The sequence below is a fragment of the Littorina saxatilis genome, linkage group LG2, assembly GCF_037325665.1.
Source record: "Littorina saxatilis isolate snail1 linkage group LG2, US_GU_Lsax_2.0, whole genome shotgun sequence".
Lineage (NCBI taxonomy): Eukaryota > Metazoa > Mollusca > Gastropoda > Littorinimorpha > Littorinidae > Littorina > Littorina saxatilis.
Genome location: NC_090246.1, coordinates 14480623 through 14502149, shown reverse-complemented (window position 1 = coordinate 14502149; position 21527 = coordinate 14480623). Strand labels below are relative to the sequence as shown.

Below are 21527 nucleotides of genomic sequence, written 5' to 3'. Positions count from 1 at the left end.
AATTGTGCAATGAGTGTTTGATTTCTGGCCATTTTAGGCTCTGAATTTAGGTATTGTTTTTGTATATATTGTATTATTCCTTTGTACTTAAAAAAAAAATCTTTTTATGTGCTCATGCTTATTGATATACAGCGGTACCTGTGATGTAGGAACACCCTTGGGACCAGCCGGAAGTGTCCTGTATTGCAGGTGGTCTGTCATGACAGGTAAACGTTGGTGAAGAAATTAGACATTGGGGGAGAGGCCTCCTTTATTGGGAGGTGTTCTCCCATCCCATGACAGGTAATATTTTGTAATCAGATATTCCCCTCCCCCCCCCCCCCCCCCTAGTTCAGTAAGAAACAGCAACATTTTTGCTGAAGTATCTTACTCAGATAATAAACAGCAACATTTTTGCTAAAGTATTGGACTCAGATAATAAACAGCAACATTTTTGCTAAAGTATCCAACTCCGATAATATACAGCAACATTTTTGCTAAAGTATTTGACTCGGATAATAAACAGTAACATTTTTGCTAAAGTATCCGACTCAAATAATAAACAGCAACATTTTTGCTAAAGTATCTCACTCAGATAATAAGCAGCAACAATTTTGCGAAAGTATCCGACTCAAATAATAAAGAGCAACATTTTTGCTAAAGTATCCGACTCCAAGTCTCAATGGACAAACTACTTATCTTATACAGCCATCCTCCAAAGACGGAGTATGGCTGCCTATGTGGTGGGGGGGATTTAAAATGTTTCTATTTGCATTACAGATCTAGAATTACCTTCAACGGGCATAGTGGATAAAAGACAGCGGCCTCCTTAGTGGAAGGTCGTGGGTTTGAATCCCAGCTGCACCTGATTGGTTAAGGGTAGAGATTTGTCCGATCTCTCGGGTCAACTTATGTGCAGACCTGCTAGTGCCTTATCCCCCTTCTTGTGTTGTCACGCAAGCACAAGACCAAGTGTGCACAGAAAAGATCCTGTAATCCATGTCAGAGTTCGGTGGGTTATAGAAACAATACCAAGCATGCATCTTCCGAAAGCAGTGAATGGCTGCTTAAATGGCGGGTTAAAAACGGTCATTCACGTAAAATCCACTGATGCAAAAACATGAGTGAACGAGGGAGTTTCAGCCCATGAACGAAGAAGAAGTAGAGTTATCTTCTCTGTATTAAGTGATACATGTACCACCAATATCTTCTTCTTCTTCTTCTGCGTTCGTGGGCTGAAATTCCCATGTACACGTGTTTTTGCACGAGTGGATTTTTACGTGTATGACCGTTTTTACCCCGCCATTTAGGCAGCCATACGCCGCTTTCGGAGGAAACCACCAATATCAAGGAGGGGTACATTCAACAACAACAACATAAACAGCCGACTGTCATTCAAGTATTTTACTTTGCTCATGACATTGTTTTCTGTCATTCAAGTGAAGTGGTCATTTGTAACATTGTCCTGTGAATGATTTCGAAATTATGACATCTAAAGCCTGTTTTTGACTCACATGCGAAGCAAAAGTGAGTCTATGTACTCACCCGAGTCGTCCGTCCGTCCGTCCGTCCGTCTGTCCGGACGTCCGTCCGTCCGGCCGTCCGGAAAACTTTAACGTTGGATATTTCTTGGACACTATTCAGTCTATCAGTACCAAATTTGGCAAGATGGTGTATGATGACAAGGCCCCAAAAAACATACATAGCATCTTGACCTTGCTTCAAGGTCAAGGTCGCAGGGGCCATAAATGTTGTCTAAAAAACAGCTATTTTTCACATTTTTCACATTTTCTCTGAAGTTTTTGAGATTGAATACCTCACCTATATATGATATATAGGGCAAAGTAAGCCCCGTCTTTTGATACCAGTTTGGTTTACCTTGCTTCAAGGTCAAGGTCACAGGAGCTCTACAAAGTTGGATTGTATACATATTTTGAAGTGACCTTGACCCTGAACTATGGAAGATAACTGTTTCAAACTTAAAAATTATGTGGGGCACATGTTATGCTTTCATCATGAGACACATTTGGTCACATATGATCAAGGTCAAGGTCACTTTGACCCTTATGAAATGTGACCAAAATAAGGTAGTGAACCACTAAAAGTGACCATATCTCATGGTAGAAAGAGCCAATAAGCACCATTGTACTTCCTGTCTTGAATTAACAGCTTTGTGTTGCATGACCTTGGATGACCTTGGGTCAAGGTCACATGTATTTTGGTAGTAAACATGTGTAAAGCAGTTCTTAGTGTATGATGTCATTGCTAGGTTTAGCTGAAGGTCAAGGTCATGTAAAGGTCAAGGTCAAGCATGTGAGTCGTATGGGCTTTGCCCTTCTTGTTTGTTATGATATCCAGAGCCCAGGTTACTACAGCATTATATTACAGAACTCAGCTGCATCAACGATATTAAAGTACGTTACTACATATTACTTGGGCACAAAGTTTGTAATGGAGACCATAAATTCATATTGATCATCTAAGAGCTAACTTGTTACTTCATTCAATCTGCAAGTATTAGATCCTTGAACTGTCTTAATTTGCACATTTATGTTTGTGACCCATTTGCTTCTATATAAAAGTATCTGGTGCTATAGTTAATGTGTTACATCATCTTTTCATATGAAATCAACATTTCTCTTTTTAAAAACTGTATTTTTGAACCAGTGCAAGCTTAGTTCTGGTGATTTCAATTTGTAACTACAGGATGTGTAAAAATTTTCCGTCAGCATTTGTTGTTCAAACAGGATAAGTTGTTACAGTAAGAAACAAGAAATTCCTCCGATAGGAACTACACCCCCGTCAAAGGGAAATAACCTCAGTTGGTGGCAGTGAGAATGGTTATTTCCCTTTGACCAACGGGGGTGTCCGTCTATACCAGGCCTTGTATAATTTTAATCCACCAATAACTCCCTAACCGTGTGTTTGACTGGTCCCAATTTTTGTAAGGACCGTTTCAGGAATGTATAGAACCTGTTCACCAAGTTTGGTGACGATCGGTCCGTTCATTCTTGAGATCTACTTGCGAACACAAACACATCGAGTGAAACCTATACACACCCCTATACCGGGGGTGTAATTAAGATGTCCAATATCATGCTCGATGAGAAGCGGACAGACGGAAATGAGAAAACCGAACTGAAAGGTTGGTTTTGGATTACCCATGCACTAATAAACTAGGCCAATCGCTAAGAAGTGAAAAAGCAAATAAACCTGTGATGATGTAGACATTTGATATGTGGGCATAGGTATGTGGTATGTGTGGAAATACCTGTATACTTAAAACCAAACTGACAAATGCGGATGAAACCTTTGTGTATTATTCAAGCAGCATTTATTTGACCATATATGTTTAAGATATTGGTTGTATTTGAGACGCCCCCAACCAGGTGTATTAAGACCCCCCTTTTTGACACCATTTTCTCTCAAGATTTTATCTTCATATCTGTAGATTTACATGTATATATGTTTCAAGAAACCTTTCCTTTTCAGACCTGATTTTCTCAGGTTTTTAGAGGTCTTAAAAGTGTTGACAATAACACATGTATTTTGTTACCAAAAAAATGGTGTATTTTTTGGAGAGATTTTGTTGTTGAGCATCTCAATTGGATTGTTTTTTTGGGTGTTTTCTGGCTTCCTGCCTTTCACCTGCCTTGATATTACTTGTATCACAATTTTGGGAAAGGAATTTAGCCTGTATTTGTTTGATCTGTGATAACCTATGAAGATGATGAAGCATTAGATCTATAGAAGTTCAAGTATTTATTTGCCTACCGTTTTGTCTGAAGACAGACTGCGTATTATTTTTTAATTGTTACAAAAGCATATGTTACGGTAAGCTTGACTTTATGTGCTCTTTTTTTTTTTTTTTTTTTTACACAGAAGAATATGAGCATTTCAAAAACCCAGGTTTAACTCTTTGCATAAGTTTTTTCTCCAAACACTATATCACAAACTACAGAGTTAAGCAATCATAGTATTGATGTGTGTGCCTGTGTGTGTATGTTTGTGTGTGTGTGTTTATGTGTGTGGTGCTTATTAAAAAAATTTGCACAATTTACCCCTTGTGTTGACATATATACTATTTTGGATTACAATTGGCATTTATGTTTAAAGGTGGTCGTCTACATTTTTGCTTTTTTTCAATAATCTTATGGTTAGATTTCGCTAAAACGTTATGTCAGTCGATGAATGAACCATGGGGGAAAATGTTATAGAAAAAAATATATAATGTAAAAAAAGATTTTATTTTTGGGTAGCGTGACTCATGCTTCCAATATTTTGTTTTCTGTTTGCTGAGAACATGTGCTTTGCCTAAAAATACTGACCAATCAAATTCATGTCACTATGCTTATAGCCACGCCCAAACAAGTGTAGCAACAGTTTGACACTGGAGCGCTGTCCACGCTTTTTTTTTAAACGCACGAAATGCACGGGATTTGAGAGGAGTTTTGCGCTTGGCATTTTCCAAATAAGGATATGCTACTATGAGTACTACGCTGGAATACTACAATGAATTTTCAAACGGCTACACTGGCTTCGTCTTTCCTGATCGAAAGGGGGTGTATTGTTGATATTTGTAGATAATAGACTCTGCATTTTAATGGTCAAATGGCGATTTCGGTATAAAAATGTAGACAAGGACCTTTAAACAGATAAGTTTTTTCTCCAAGCACTATCACAAACTGCAGAGTTAGGCAATGATATTATTGATGTGTGTGTATGTTTGTGTGTGTGTGTGTGTGTTTATGTGTGTGGTGCTTGTTAACAAAATTTGCACAATAATTACCCCCTGTGTTGACATATACTATTTTGGATTACAATTGGCATTTATGTTTAAACAGATTTTTTTCACCTAAAGCTACATATCTTCCCATCATATTTGTATAAAAAATGAATTGAGATATAATGCATATCTCCAGCTTAGTTGTCAGAGGACTATGTCATATGTGCAGACTTTTAGTCAAGCAGTATGTAAGAAATGTTAAGTCCTTTGTACTGGAAACTTGCATTCTCATATATTGTACTACGTTGCAAGCCCCTGGAGCAAATTTTTGATTAGTGCTTTTGTGAACAAGAAACAATTGACAAGTGGCTCTATCCCATCTTCCCCCCTTTCCCCGTCGCGATATAACCTTTGTGGTTGAAAACGACGTTAAACACCAAAGAAAGTAAGAAAGAATATGTGCAGACGGCAGCTGTCACCATGGAGGAAAAGAAGAAGAATACAAATGGAGATGTGTAATAGTGATTGCTGATGAGTAGAATAAACATAACTTGTTGCCCATTATGACCGTTGGCATTTAAGAGGGCATAATTATTAATTATTTTAAACTGCTGAACCATTCTAAACACATGAGACAACAATGAAAGAAAACGAATCAGACTTTGAATTTATTATTATTATTATTATATACTGACGTCCAAAAGAAACGCGAAAAATATTTATTTTACAAATATTTTTTTTCTGGATTAACAAAAGTTGCGTTATTTTTGGCAGCCAGTATATCAAGACCGATGTCTGAGGAAGGTGTATTGTGAATTTTACCGCATCAGCGCACTTGCAATCCACGTAAAGCCCGAGTTAGCTGAGACATTTTTCTTGTGCAGTTCAGCTGCACGTGCAAGAAAAGCACAAAAGCTGATCAGTGAGTGGTGTTCACTGTCACTAGAGGATAAAAATGGCACAAAGTTACAGGTTTCATCAGTCCCGCATTCGACGCTATCACCATGCCAAGACTCACTTCTGCTGAACGCGAGAGAGCCATTGGACGTCTGGAGGCTGGGGACATGCCGGAAGCCGTGGCTGCGACTTTCCAATGTCACATATCCACCATTTATCGTCTCCTGCAGCGGTTTGTGATAACTGGCTCTACTGCTGATGCCGAGTGAAGCGGCAGACCCCGAGTGACGACGCCAAGGCAAGATCGGCACATTTTCCGCAGCCATGTTGCACATCCCTTCAGAACAGCTGCAGAAACAGCCAGGACTGTTATAGGGACACACCAGGCACCCATTTCTAGGCAAACGGCCAGCCGGTGACTGCGCTTCAGGGGGCTGAGGAACTGCCGTCCAGCCAGGGGACCCGTCCTCACCGTGCGCCATTAAAAGACAGGCACTCCTGCATTGGGCGCAAGGCCACCTCAATGGAACAATGTTCACTGGCAGAACGTGCTTTTCAGCGATGAAAGCCGTTTCTGCATTGACCATGCCGACGGGCGTGTTCGGGTATGGAGAAGAAGTGGTTACCGCTATGCTGACAACTGTGTCGTGGAGAACAACGCCTGGGGTGGGCCCAGCCTCATGTTGTGGGGCGCCATCGGCCACAACCAGGTGCTAGGTCCCGTCATCTTCCAAGGCCTGGGTCCTGGACTCGGCAACGGCGTAACAGCGCAGCGCTATATGGACCAGGTGCTGCACCCTCTAGTGCTGCCCTTTTTTCAAGCCCATGGAAACTGGGTTTTCCAGCTCGACAACGCGCGCCTCCACACCACCAGGGCCACTCAGGATCTCCTGCACCTCTCAGACATCCAGGTGATGCCTTGGCCAGCGTTATCTCCTGACATGAACCCTATTGAGCAATTTTGGGACTTGCTCCAGACACAGCTCAACAGGGTGGTCCCAAGGCCCACAACTGTCGCTGATCTTGATCTTGGTCCGCTCAATGCACCGCCGATGCCAGGCCGTCATCGATGCTAATGGGGGCCACACACGCTATTGACTGTTCTGTTAAGCGCTAATAACGCATCGTCTCCGCAACCTTACTGTGTTATGGACCATAAGTCAGTGTTCTACTCTACCAAAAATTGGACATTAATAATCAAATTTGAATTTTTGTACTATTTTTTTATTAGGCAATAAATGACACTAGACACTGTTTTTCGCGTTTCTTTTGGACGTCAGTATATTATTTTGTGTTGTTATTATGAAGTATATTCTTTATATCAGATTATCAAAACATTTTATGAGCAACGGATTTCAAAAGTTTATATTATTAGTGTGATGTTGAATAAATAGAGTTAAACGTCTCTTGTCGTTGCTGCTTTAGTTCATGAGCAAATGTGTGTGTGTGTGTGTTGCTTTGGAAAAAAAGGATGCTTCAGCAGATGACAAAATTTGGTTATTCCACAGAAAAACAAATTTTTCCATGGCATTTTTGTTTTTCCCATGGAATAACCGAATAATGTCTTTATCGGCTAAGAATACCCTTTTTTCCAAAGCAAAACAGTTTTTCTGCAAAAAAACTTAAATGAAGAAGAGTAAAAACAGAACTGATCTTTTACTGTGGACAAAAGTTTTCGGTTTGTCTGTGTCGGTTTGTGCATGTATACTCGCGCATGAATGTGTATTGGTGTTTTTTTTCCCCCAGTGGGTTTGTTTGTGTGTGTGGATGTGTGTGTGTGCGCCTGCCCAGTGCGTGTGCATTCTACACGGTGTTAAAGCATGTGACCTACTCCGTAGTTCTTTTTTTTCTCTCATGACATGAAATGGCTGTACCGTCACTGTAAGCATACATATGCACATGATTTGCTCTTCACGTGGTTCATTTGTTTGTTCAGCCCTCGTGATAATAGCATGTGGGCTTTCATCCCTTTGTGTGTTCTGTTTATGCTTTTATGCAAATGATTTGCTTTGTGCTATTGTGTAAGCTTCTTTGTAGGCTACATCACAAATTATTATTTTGGTCGTCTATGTGCACAAAGCACTGAGGACAAAAAGTTCCATGTGTGGTCGGGAGCTATAGCGCGACAGCCATCCCTCCCTTGCGGTGGCCCTTTTTTACATTTAGTCAAGTTTTGACTAAATGTTTTAACATAGAGGGCCGGCATCGAGACGAACTAGGGTCGTGGTGTGTGTGTGTGTGTGTGTCTGTCTGTCTGTGCGTGTGTGTGTGTAGACTACTGGACCGATCTTTATGAAATTTTACATAAGAGTTCCTGGGTATGAAATCCCCAGACGTTTTTTTTCTTTTTTTCGATAAATGTCTTTTATGACGTCATATCCGGCTTTTTGTAGAAGTTGAGGCGGCACTGTCACACCTTCATTTTTCAATCAAATTGATTGGAATTTTGGCCAAGCAATCTTCGACGAAGGCCGGACTTCGGTATTGCATTTCAGCATGGAGGCTTAAAAATTAATTAATGACTTTGGTCATTAAAAATCTGAAAATTGTAATTAAAATTATTTTGTTATAAAACGATCCAAAATTACTTTTATTTGATTCTTCATCATGTTCTGATTCCAAAAACATATAAATATGTTATATTCGGATTAAAAACAAGCTCTGAAAATTAAAAATATAAAAATTATGATTAAAATTATAATTATTTCCGAAATCGTTTTAAAAACAATTTCATCTTTTTCCTTGTCAGTTCCTGATTCCAAAAACATATAGATATGATATGTTTGGATTAAAAACACGCTCAGAAAGTTAAAACGAAGAGAGGTACAGTAAAGCGTGATATGCAGCACAGCGCAACCGCTACCGCGCTCAACAGGCTCATCACTTTCACTACCTTTTGCACTAGCGGCGGACTACGGTCATTGTGAAAAAATGAAGTGCGTTCAGTTTCATTCTGTGAGTTCCACAGCTTGACTAAATGTAGTAATTTCGCCTTACGCGACTTATTTTCTTCTTTTTTTCCCACCTACGTCGGGGTCAAACCTGGGAACATGCCCCTAATGGTTTTACCGTGAGGGCGTTAAACACTACTTATCTGTGTTGTCATTGGGACGATGACAGCCGCTGTGATAGTATTAATGTCCTCAACCTTTGAACATTAATGATATCAGAGACATAGATAGAATGTTATGTTTGGTCGGTTTCTTTGCCTGTGCGTGTATAGTATGCTTGGTCGATGTATGTATTGTAAAGCGCTAAGAGTAGACATTTTTCTAGAATAGCGCTATAAAAGTTTGCATTATTATTATTATTAATGTATTCAATGTATGTCTCTGATGATATACGATACCGCTACATGCACAGCCTAGTGGTGACCTTATGAGTTTTCGCCTGCTGATATGACGAAGTCACCGAGACATAAGTTCGTTCTCAAAGTCGAAGTTCCTTGTTGGTTTCAGAGACGGACGCGCAGGCGGAGTAGCGATGAAACAGTGTTTACGTAACGCCGTTATTTGCGGCTATATTAGCATTATGACGTCTTTTTGAACCGGTGTGACGTTTTCATCCTTCGCCGTGGTGATATTTCGATTCTCGGCCTCGTTGATCTAGTATAAACTCTACACTGAACAAAAACCACCCTTCGATAGTACTGATGAGCGACCTTGTGTACCTTACATTCATGGGGCCAAATTTGTCCAACCACATTTTTTTTTATTTAACTTACAAATTTGATTCATCCTAAAATGTTTCCCTTCTTACGCAAGGGACGTAACCACTCGGTACACGTTTTCGAATAAATCGATTTGGGGTGAAATCTATTACATTTCACCACCAATTTTCTTCACATGCAAGAAACTGACATGCTTTTCGTCCATAAATAATTTCACTTCTTAATTTTACCAGGAAACAACATTTCAGTCTTGAGTATATATCGAGGGGGAAATATGTAAACAGGCGAAAGATGAAATCGTGACACCGGCTTTGTTTCGCTTTTGACGGCAGAGGCCTTCCTTTACTGAAGAGGGGCCAGTCAATCTGTCGGCCTGAAACTGTGTTCCGGGAAGTGCTCTACACACACACACACACACACACACTACTAAATGTAAAAACGACTAACCGATCGAACAGCTTCTTTTTCAGGCTGAACATCGATTTTTCTCCCTTCCCCGACAACATAAAGACTGAAACTAACACAGGCCTGCTCTGTCTCTTTCAGTCTGCCATGGGGAAAACAGACACTGTCTCAGTCTGTACTTATCTCTTAATAGATTTGTTATGGGGCCATAAAGGGGCTTTTATCTATTTCCGTCGATTGCTTTTCCTGTGTCCCATTGTCACTACCCACCAAACCTCCTCTTAGCTATCTCCGCCTCCACCCCTCCCGTCGAGGCCACTGCAACGCGCATACATGTTCGAGCAGACGACGGAACAGGGGAGGCCAGTCAAGTCGCGATAAGTTGCATTTCCGGTTCTGTCTCAACAGACGCTTTTTCGCGTTGTCAACTTCATTTTCAGAAGCTTCAGTAAACCAGGTTAGTGGAAATCTATCTGTATATCTGTGTTAGCTCAACTGCATTTTTGTTGTGATCTCCCTGACTGATTGAAACCAGCAGTATCCTTGTTTTGAAGTTAGAAGAACTGACTCAGATAACTGCTAGTTCGCTCACTGATGTGATTCTTGCGAGTTCTGACACGTAAATTATATACATGTGTGAAAGAAGTCTTCCCAAATTCCTATTTGTAGTAAATTCTATCTTTTTATTTTAATTTTAAAGCAGACAAATTTAACAAGGAAACAGAGAAAAAGAGAGAGAGAGAGAGAGAGAGAGAGGGGGGTGTGATTACTTTAATGAAGTCTTTATGTCTTCAATAAAGTTCTACTGTTCGAGTCAGTCTCCTACATGTTTGTTGTATACATGTTAAACAGGAACTAAACCAGTCTCCCTTGTTATAATCTTCAGAATGGACTAGGCTTACATCTAATAATCGCTTTCATCTGCTCTCAGCATCATGCCTCTCGGAATATTCGGTAACAAGTTTTCACCCAAGAAAACACCGCCACGCCGAGCGCAATCGCTGTCTAACCTGAACCTAGACGCTGAGCAGTCCCGCGCAGAGTTTGGTGTTGATGGCTACAATGGTGTCAAGCTGAACCTGGGTGGCCAAGAGGTCGCCTTTGAGGATGGAATGTGGGTGGCAGGTGAGACAAATTGTTTTTAGCCTGTTCGCTGCCAGGAAATAGTTGTATATGATTATGAAGCATTACCTGTGTTGACCTGAATTGACAACTTACTGTGTGCCCTTGATGTGTACAAGAGTCCTCACACATACAAGTACAATTTTTGTGTGTATTTTCTTCTTCTTCTGTTGTTGTTTATTGAACAGTTTGCTGTCCGTTAAAGCAAGTTACCCAGGAGGCCAGCTGACGTCCGGTAATCTTGAACTTTAGTGTGTTAAATTCATAGCTCAGAATTTATGATACAAGTCACTGTAATCAAGCCAAAGAACATTTGTCGTGAAATTAATTGAGGGATTGAGCTCCAAACTTAAGCATAATTACTTGATTTGGTTGTTTGATCAACGAAAATGCCTCGGAAATGGCGTACGTTGTCAACCAAGGGACATCATTTACACGACAGAGTTGCCTACCCTGTCCACCCATACGAATAATTCCTTCTTTGACGTATGTAAACAAAATGCAACCGAACAGTTCATCGGAGTTTATTTCGTGACTTCAAAGGGATCTAAAATGACTTGTTATGATTACAAGTGCAGATTCTACAAATTTGTATCGCCTTGTAAGACCGTGCTATGAAGCTTTGTGTCATATGTATATATTTATAAATGTATGTTTAGGCGAGAGTTTTTAAGAATAGTTTTCATAGTATTGTTAGTATTTAGTGTGTGTGTGTGTGTGTGTGTGTACATGCGTGTATGTGTGTGTGCGTGTGTGTGTGTGTGTACGCTGTTGCTATTGTACATCGCCATGAGCTCTGGTGAGAAGGGGCGATTAATAAGTGTCCATTATTATTATTATTGTTGTTTGGCATCACAATTCACACTTAACTGCCCATGGAGAGCAAGGCAGTGGTGACTTGTTACATTATTTTTTCCCCAAACATCTTTTTTTGTTGGCACACCTGGAAATTATCTCTTTTGTCCTTTACCAAAATATACATGTCATGACAAGCGACCTGCAATGTAAGGACGTTTTTGACTGGTCCCATGCATGTCCTTTTAACGAATATATATATACCACGACTGGTGATTTTTTCATTTGTCCTTTAACAAAATACACCTGTCATGACAGACCACCTGCAATGTAGGGACATTTTTGGCTGGTCCCATGGGTGTCCTTTCAACGAAGATACCACTGCATCTGTTTGTTGACATATTTGGTGATGAGAACCCAGGCTAAGATAATGATGTTTTTTTGTGATGTTGCAGAGTCTGGTGCAGGGGGAGGCAGCCAGAGGGAGATGATGCGACTCAAGAAAACCAACCTGCAGATGCATGAAGAGAACAACCTCCTCAAGCTCAAAGTGGACATCCTTCTGGACATTGTGAGTACCTCTGCTTTATAATTTACATGTATAGCCTGTCAAGAATTTATTTGTGTGTGTGTGTGTGAGAGAGAGAGAGAGAGAGAGAGAGAGAGAGAGAGAGAGAGAGAGAGAGAGAGAGAGAGAGAGAGTGTGTGTGTCTGTGAGAGAGTGAGTGTGTGTGAGAGAGAGCATGAGGGAGAGAGTGTGTGTGTGTCAGCAAGTGAGTGTCTGTGAGAGAGAGAGAGAGAGAGAGAGAGAGAGTGTGTGTGTCTGTGAGAGAGTGTGTGTGTGAGAGAGAGCATGAGGGAGAGAGTGTGTGTGTGTCAGCAAGTGAGTGTCTGTGAGAGAGAGAGAGAGAGAGAGAGAGAGAGAGAGAGAGAGAGAGAGAGAGAGAGAGAGTGTGTGTGTGTGTATAAGTTCTGCTACAAAAAGATAACCTGGGACATTAAAAGATCAGAAAACAAAAATCATTTTAATCAGCTCACACAAAATCAAATGGAAACTGCTGATGCAATGAGACAAAGGCATGGAAAGATGTACAGACTTGGTGTTAAATGCCTTCATCCTTTTTTGCAGTAATTTTTTGTTAACCCATAAGTTTGGGGGGGATAACGCACTATAGCAGGTCTGCACATGAGACAACCCTCCATCCACCCTTTGTGGTTGTTTTTGGTTTTTCACAGGCAGGTTAGACGTGTCAAAGACAATTTTCCATTTTAGTGGACAATAAAAACCGCTGGCGCTGGACCCGAGTACTCTTCAGACTGGCTCGCTCCCCCAGTATGAAAGTTTTTGTCTTGTGCACGTGGATTTAAAAAAAATTAAAAACAAATTATTTATTTTACACAATTAAAAAAATTATCAGAGTAAAATAAAACATAATAAACAATAGTAAACAAGAATTAAAAAAAAAAAAAAAAAAAAAAAAAAAGACCGCCCATGCTGGGAATCAAACCCGTGTCACTTGGATTTATAAAAAATAAAAAAAATAAAAAAATATTTATTTATTTTACACAATTAAAAAAATTATTAGAGTGAAATAAAACATTAAAACGTTCATAATAAACAATAGTAAACGAGAATTTAAAAATATAAATAAAAAAAATATAGACCGCCCATGCCGGGAATCGATCCCGGATCACTTTGGCCATAGACTCTCTCGTGCTCTCTGTCTCTCTTTCACCGAGACCAAACCCTGCATTTTAGTTTCTTTGCCGAGACCATATCCCCACCCGTTGTCTGGCTTGCAAATCATGCTTTTCTCGTCACTGCGTGACGTGTTCGGCTGAGGCCACCCAAGTCTCCCCTTTAGTTCAGTGACTGGCTGTTCGCAAAGCGACCAGCCTCCCACCGCAAAAACTCCCCCCGTTAAGAGTCGTTTTTGTGGAATATTTCGCATTTAGGTCCCAGGTAACATTATGAAGTTTTAATACGATCAATCGGACCTATTATCAAGTTAGTGTATCAACTTTTGAAAGAACTGCGCCCAGTAGTTTCCCAGCAATAAGCTGTTAAGTCGAGACAGACACACAGACACACAGATACACACACAGACAGACACACAATTAAAGTCTGCTGGACCCTCCTACTGCGTACTCGGGGATAAAGTGTTGTTATTGTTATTGTTGTCTCATCTGGCTGGCTGTAATACACAGATTTGTTAAAAATGTTTGGTTTGTTGTGCAGTTGGCAGAAACCTTTGCAGTTTCACAGTTCCATGAAAATGAAGTGAAGCAGCTGCGTGAATCAAAAGGCAAAAGGAAGTGATCCGTCAAAGCATTCAAAACAATTAAATAAATTGCGAGCGAGTGTTCGAAGGAGAGAGAAAGAGAGAGACTGAGAGAGAAAGTGTAAAAGAGATATGGATACTCTCGCATGACTGCAAAAGCATTTTGCAAATTAGTTTTGTTAACATGACTTCATAATATAATCATATGTTACGTAGTGAGATTCACTTGTCCAAAAACACTGATGGATTTGGATGGAGCATTAGCTGTCCTTTCACACAATGAAAAGCTATTTATGATACAAAAACATTGGACTTGTATCATGTTTGTGATGATATATTTACATGCTTTTATTAGTGACAGTTCTGGAGCTTCCTCTCTTTTAGTGTCATGTTGTAGAGATCAACCTCAACATTATAAATAGAATTGTTGCTACACCGACAAAGAGAGTCTAAGTGGCAACTCAAGCTGGATCTTTTTAGCATGTTAAAAGTTGTGTGTAATCTTTTTATTTCAGTTTCTAAGTTTACTGCCGCGCTTGGTTGCACCAGTTTGTACTTAAAAATGAGTTTTGAATAGCATAATTTAAAAAGTTTGTGTGTATGTTCTTTACAGATATTTGAGGTGTATGCCAGGAAGCAATCATGCATGCTGTTCAGTAGAGAAGCAAAATGTAAATCATGTTATGCTACCATTACCATTACAATGTAAATACACCACTCCATGTATATTAATACCATCTTCGTACCAACTCTTACTCAAATTGTCAATGATAGCCTGTTATCTGGTGTTTTTCCATCATTGTTCAAAACTGCACTTGTCAAACCACTTCTCAAAAAACCTACCGTACTTTCCGGGTGACAAGGCGCTTCGTTATCTAAGACGCACCCCCTTCTTTTTAAAAAAAATTGTAATCCAGTCACCCATTGGACGCAGGGGGCCGATAGGGCGCACCAAAATGACCCAGGTTTTGCCATGAGAGGTGGTTCCCCTGTCATATCTGAGAGAGGAAACACTTCCTGCATCGGGGTCAGTGACCCAGTTTAACAGAGTGGAAATCTGTGTGTGCGGCCAGATCAAAGGCAGGGCAGTACCTAGTAGCTGAAACATGCATTATCACAAGTTGTTTGACTGGTACTCAAGCGGTCTCTTTGATTTTTTTCGTATTTCATACACGGATTAGGCGCTTCGTTATACAAGACGCAGGGGTCGAACTCGAGGAAAAAAGTCGCGCCTTATGACCCGGAAAGTACGGTAGTCTTGATGTCAATATTTTGAAGAATTATTGTCCTGTATCTAATTTATCATTCTTGTCTTTTCTGTCTTTATTTGGTGTTTAACGTCGTTTTCAACCACGAAGGTTATATCGCGACGGGGAAAGGGGGGGAGATGGGATAGAGCCACTTGTTAATTGTTTCTTGTTCACAAAAGCACTAAGGCCTAAAAAAACAAGAGGCGAAGCCATCAAGGCTCACGTAAGAAATCGACAAACAGTAACACAAACTCAATCACTCCGTCACACACACACACACACACACACACACACACACACACACACACACACACACACACACATAAAGAGCATAGGTGAAACTGTGCAAGAAAGCGAGACACTAGATCTAGATCTGTCTGTCTGCATGTAGCCTACTTACAAGGACACGACTGCCAACTAGTCTCGGCGTGCTCAAAATAATAATGACCGAGACTGTCAGTACTTCCTTCGCGTGACGTCTAACCCTCTTACGTCATAATGTGACGTCAATGTAATGTGACGTCTTCAAATGTTAGAGTTTCTACCACAGACATACACACGCACAGACGCACGCACGCACGCACGCACAGACAGACAAAGTTACGATCGCATAGGCTACACTTACGTGAGCCAAAAATAGGTGTGGTTACGGTAACCCGACCTACCCTATTTTTAGGGGCCGACCCTATAACTTTTTATTACATTTGTCAAAAAACACACAGGAAAACGAGTGCAGAAAACGCAATGAAAGCGAAAGCGCTCGAGTCGCACACTTATTGCCCTGTCAAGTAGGTTTAATTTGTACACATTAGAAAAAAAAGTTTAAAAAAAAAAACCAAGTGATTGCCTACCTTCCTACCCTACTTTTTTTGGCTATGTTACCATAACCACACCTATTATTTTTTTTGGCCTAATCAAAAATTTGCTCCAGGGGCTTGCAACGTAGTATACAATGTATTACCTTACTGGGAGATTGCAAGTTTCCAGTACAAAGGACTTAACATTTCTTACATACTGCTTGACTAAAATCTTTACAAACATTGACTATATTCTATACAAGAAACACTTAACAAGGGTAAAAGGAGAAACAGAATCCGTTAGTCGCCTCTTACGACATGCTGGGGAGCATCGGGTAAATTCTTCCCCCTAACCCGTGGGGGGTTCATCATTCTTGTCCAAAGTTTTTGAAAAGGTAGTTTTGAAGCAGCTGTTGTCATATTTGAACACCCATGATTTGATCTCGCACTCTCAGTCCGCTTATCGCCCTTCTCACCGTACTGAAACAGCCCTACTTAAAGTAATCAGTGACATTCTGTCTGCTCTGGATGGTGGTGATGTGACAGTGCTTACCCTACTTGACCTTTCTGCAGCGTTCGACACGATTGACCATATCACGCTTCTCCATAGACTTCAGACTCTGTACGGCATCTCCGGTCCACCGCTAGCATGGCTTGAGTCCTATCTCATTGGCAGGACTCAGGCTGTGTTTGTCGATGGCCAGATGTCTGGTCCAGCCCCACTTTCTTTCGGCATTCCTCAAGGTTCAGTACTCGGTCCCATCCTTTTCATCATGTACACTAAGCCCCTCTCCACACTGATTCAAAACCATTCTGTTTTAAATCAGTCTTTTGCTGATGACACCCAGCTGTATAAACCCAGTCCCCCTGCAGAGACACATTCCGCCATCCAGACCATTCAGACATGCATCACTGATGTTAAATCTTGGATGGTCGATAACAAACTTCAACTGAATGATCATAAGACTGAAGTCTTACTGTGCAAAAAGAACACTACATTTCCCTCTCCCCAACCTGTTTCTGTTCAAATAGGCAACACCGACATTCTTTTCTCACCATCAGCTAGAAACCTTGGATTCACCCTTTCATCTGACATGACCCTTAACAAACATATATCTTTAGTCTGTAGAGCAGCTTATTTTGAGCTTCGTAAGATCAGCACCATTCACCACACACTCTCCTCTCAAACAACTAACACTCTTGTCTGTGCCTTTGTTCTTTCTAAACTTGACTACTGCAACTCTCTTCTCTCTGGCTGTCCTCTGTACCTCCTGCATAAACTACAAAAAGTCCAAAACTCGGCAGCACGCCTCATTCTCAAAGCACGAAAACGAGATCACGCAACACCACTTCTTCACACACTGCACTGGTTACCTATTCAAGCCCGCATTGACTACAAACTGTCCACCCTTCTGCTTTAACTTCTTTTCTGGCTCGTCTCCTGCTTACTTCTCTGAAATCCTCACCGTCTATTCTCCAGCAAGACAACTCCGTGCCTCTTCTGACTGTCGCATCCTTACCATTCCACACACCAAAACCAAAACCTACGGACAACGCACTTTTATTTTCTGCGCACCCACACAATGGAATTCTCTCCCCTTTCACATCCGCCACTCTCGGTCACCCCAAGCATTCAAACGAGCACCTCTTCAAGAAATACAACCCCTGATTTTGTTTTCTCAGTCCATCAGTAGGCTACATGTCGTGTATTTGTTGTTTTAGTGATAATGTATATAAACATCTAGGACTGTTTTTAGTATTGTTGATAACATGTTCTGTTTGATTAAGGGTATTCAGCTATTTCCTTGTTTTTCACTACCTATTTTATTCATGTTTTTATTACTTAGTTAGTGGAAGAATCTTTTGTAATGTATGTTTGATGGTGTATGCTTTTAATTAAGCGTTGTTGACTATGAATGTAGATGTAAATGCTTGTGTAACTGTGTTTTAATTTTAAATGTGTCAAGCGCAAAGAGCATAATTGTAAAGTTATGATGTTGCGCTATATAAATGCTCATTTATTATTATTATTATTATTATATTCTTTGCCACCCCCCGCGGGTTAGGGGGAAGAATTTACCCGATGCTCCCCAGCATGTCGTTAGAGGCGACTAACGGATTCTGTTTCTCTTTTTACCCTTGTTAAGTGTTTCTTGTATAGAATATAGTCAATTTTTGTAAAGATTTTAGTCAAGCAGTATGTAAGAAATGTTAAGTCCTTTGTACTGGAAACTTGCATTCTCCCAGTAAGGTAATACATTGTACTACGTTGCAAGCCCCTGGAGCAAATTTTTGATTAGTGCTTTTGTAAACAAGAAACAATTGACAAGTGGCTCTATCCCATCTCCCCCCCCCTTTCCCCGTCGCGATATAACCTTCGTGGTTGAAAACGACGTTAAACACCAAATAAAGAAAGAAAGAACATTCTTTGCTCGCTGGATGTTTTAAGCAGAATTTTCACATGTCATGCAAGCTTCTGTTCTGTCGAGTATCACTATCACTGCAGGATTGTTTTTGACATTTTCAACAATTTAGATTAGTTTACTGGAAGCAGGCACTTGAAATAAATGATATGCATTAATTCTGAATAACTAGTTTCTTACTATTAGAATAAGAAACTAGAAATTACCTGCTTTTTGCAATCTGAAAATGAAGAACAAATGGCTGATTTCAGACGCGTGAGGTTTGTTTTTCTGCTATGGACTCATGTACTAATATTGTCCTTTTAATTAATGGACCGTAAAGAGCTACATGCCTGTTTCTTAATATAAAGATGAATACTGATGCATTTCAAGAAACACAACTAATTTCATCAGTACTGCATATTTTAATTTCATGAACAATTAAAATAGTCTTCACATAAATTCATGTCACAAGCTTCAACATGGAACGTTTCCATGTATTCCCTCTCATTCATCAACACATTAAAACCCTAACAATAATATAAAATGCAGAGTAACTGTGGTTAAAACAACTGATAAATACATAAAATAAAACAAACCATAAAATCATAATGTTCACATGATAAATGGCTGGGTCACAGAACATAAACACTTCCATTTTGAAAATCATATAGTGTTCCAATTTTTTTTCTCCATTTCATTCAAATTATTTTTACACCCTGGCACTTTTTTTTTCAGCAATGAATGGTTGAAGTGAACATGGACAGGTACATGTATCACAAAAGACAAATCTCCATGAAGCTTTAGCTCAAGTTGAAAACACAATCATTTGCACAACTCTATATGAAAAAAGAACAACCTAAACCATCCAGTGATTCTGAAATTAAAATAAGATGCCTTTGGTTACATGCACTTTCGGCATAACCTTGCACAGACCTGTTTACCAGTACGATTTGGGCGTATTTTGTACGCCAAATTATTATCGGTACGACAATACGCGACACATGCACAAAATACGACTAAGAAAAAGTCTAGAATACGTTTTCCGGTGTTGTTGTGCTGATTACGGGATGGTACTAATACCAGTTTCAGTCTAAGGGAGATAACCCTGACAGTGATTCTTCAGCTGTGGAAACCTCGTTCAGTTGTTGGCACGTGCGATCGTCTGGACAATCGTGGCAAAATGAAGAGGAAAAATTTGCCAGTTTCGGATGACTGTACCAAGTCTAAACAGCAGAAGCAGCAGATTTTCTTGGAGAAATATAAGAAAGAGCCAGGAATTGTGGAGTCTACTGTGGGAAAAAGTCATGCACACTGTAAGTATTGTAAATCAGATTTCTCCGTTGCCCATGCTGGGAAATATGACATCGAACGACACTGCAGTTCCAAAACTCACCTGGACAAGGTTGCTGCAAAGAAATCCGCTGAAAGCTGCCAAGGAATTATGAAGTTCATTCCTGCAAAGCAAATCCTGCCAGAAGAAAAGGCTGTAGTCCGTGCTGAAGCAATGTTTTCTGAGATGATTGTAAAAATGAACTTGCCACTGTCAACCGCATGCTACAAACTGACAAGTCAATACAATTGTTTTATCCCTGTTATATTGGAAGGAGTTAAATTCTGAAGTTGTTCACAAGACATGCTATTCTTACACAAACACGTTTGCACCCACGCGTGCATTTTTCCTAGCCCATATGGCTTTGCTTGCAAAGTACACCAACTTTTTGAAAAATACACTCAACTTTTTGGGAAAGTACTCTTGCCTCGGGTTTAGGGTAAACAGGTCTGCTTGCATATAAAATACAACAGATTGTGATAGACAAAATTTATTTGTAAGAAAAAAACAGGAAGAAAAATAATAAAAGAAGATCCTAAAACAGCACTCTTGAATATAAACTATATAACCCAACTTTATTTATGCCAACGAGGTGAAAGGCCAACTCCTGGTTGTTCGACAAGGAATCTTACTTAAAAATTTTAGTAATAAATTTTCATTTGATTAATATACTTACCCAACTCACATATAGCAATTAACCCATAGTTCAGTGCTGATACCGCTGTACGCGTCCCCTTAGCAACAAGGAAGACGCCTCTAAAAAAGAGTGACCGAGACCCGTAAGGGTATCCAGGCCAGCCCGTAAGGGAGGCTGCCTTCCATATGCGCGCGCATATGCCGCCATCTTGTCATTCTACACGAAGCCCAACTCACTACTTTTTTAGACCCCCATACCCCCCACAGCGGGGAGGCGGGAGGGAATAAACGATGTGAGTTGGGTAAGTATATTAATCAAATGAAAATTTATTACTAAAATTTTTAATTAAATTACATATCTTACCCAACTCACATATAGCAGATTGCTACTATAGGAGGAGGGTACTTACCAACTTAAGACCGCAGGACCTGCCCTGCAGCCACGAGAGCCGGCAAAGCCGCACTGCCATCTTGCCGCCTTGCAGCAATGTCTCTCAAATAAAAATTGATGAACACGTCCTCAGATTTCCAATAAGCCGCCGCCAGGACCTCTGATAGGCGCCCTGAGCGAAGCACGGCCACAGAAGACGCCCAAGCCCTCGCTTCGTGCGTCCTGGCTGACGTAAGAGGAAGCACCGCCCTGACCTCGCCAGACTGGCGTTGCCACCATCCATACGCTTGCTTAATGGTCAGTGAAACCCATTTAGTCAAGGTGACCTTCGAGATATCCTTCGCTCGCACAGTGTTGAGGGATATAAACAATAATTTCTGAGTTTCCGAGCGAATCGGCGAAGACCTAGACAGGTAGCTGCTTAACGCCCTGACAGGACAATTTGACAGATCGGGGTCTCCAGGAGCGAGTATATCGCTCAAGGGTGGAATACGAATGCAAGGCGAAGCCTGACCGGGCTTTTGATTTTTAGCGAGAAAATTAGACGTAAATCTCAAAGAGTAGGAGCCATCCCTCTCCAGGGAAATATCTTTAGCGAGACCAGAAAGTGCGTGCACCTCGCTACCCCTCCTAGCCGTGGCCAGCAAGACCAAAAACAGAGTTTTTCTCGTCAAATTAGGTAAACTAGCCAACCGGAGAGGCTCAAAGTCCTCCGATGCAAGGAAACGGAGAACCACAAACAGATCCCAGGCAGGGAGCTGTGATCTTGAGAGAGCTGCGTCAAGGGCAGCTCCCTTAAGCACGCTTGAAATGACACCGTCAAGATTGATCTTGCGACCGAG

At 40.6% G+C, this 21527-nt stretch overlaps 1 protein-coding gene across 1 annotated transcript; it reads left to right on the top strand.

Annotated features, from left to right (window-relative positions):
• Positions 1-10015: 10015 nt before the first annotated feature.
• Positions 10016-14630, top strand: LOC138958287 (protein chibby homolog 1-like). Its single transcript, XM_070329399.1, has 4 exons — positions 10016-10134; positions 10609-10802; positions 12050-12165; positions 13834-14630. Exons 2-4 carry the CDS (start codon positions 10613-10615, stop codon positions 13912-13914), a joined length of 387 nt encoding a protein of 128 aa, XP_070185500.1. The 5' UTR covers positions 10016-10134; positions 10609-10612; the 3' UTR covers positions 13915-14630.
• The last annotated feature ends 6897 nt before the right edge of the window (positions 14631-21527 follow it).

What these genes read in the sequence shown, in the direction of transcription:
- LOC138958287 (XM_070329399.1), top strand. Translation starts at nt 10,613, where the DNA reads ATGCCTCTCGGAATATTCGGTAACAAGTTTTCACCCAAGAAAACACCG. An exon ending in GGATGGAATGTGGGTGGCAG is followed by an intron (nt 10,803 to 12,049) that starts GTGAGACAAATT and finishes GTGATGTTGCAG; the next exon opens with AGTCTGGTGCAGGGGGAGGC. An exon ending in TGGACATCCTTCTGGACATT is followed by an intron (nt 12,166 to 13,833) that starts GTGAGTACCTCT and finishes TTTGTTGTGCAG; the next exon opens with TTGGCAGAAACCTTTGCAGT.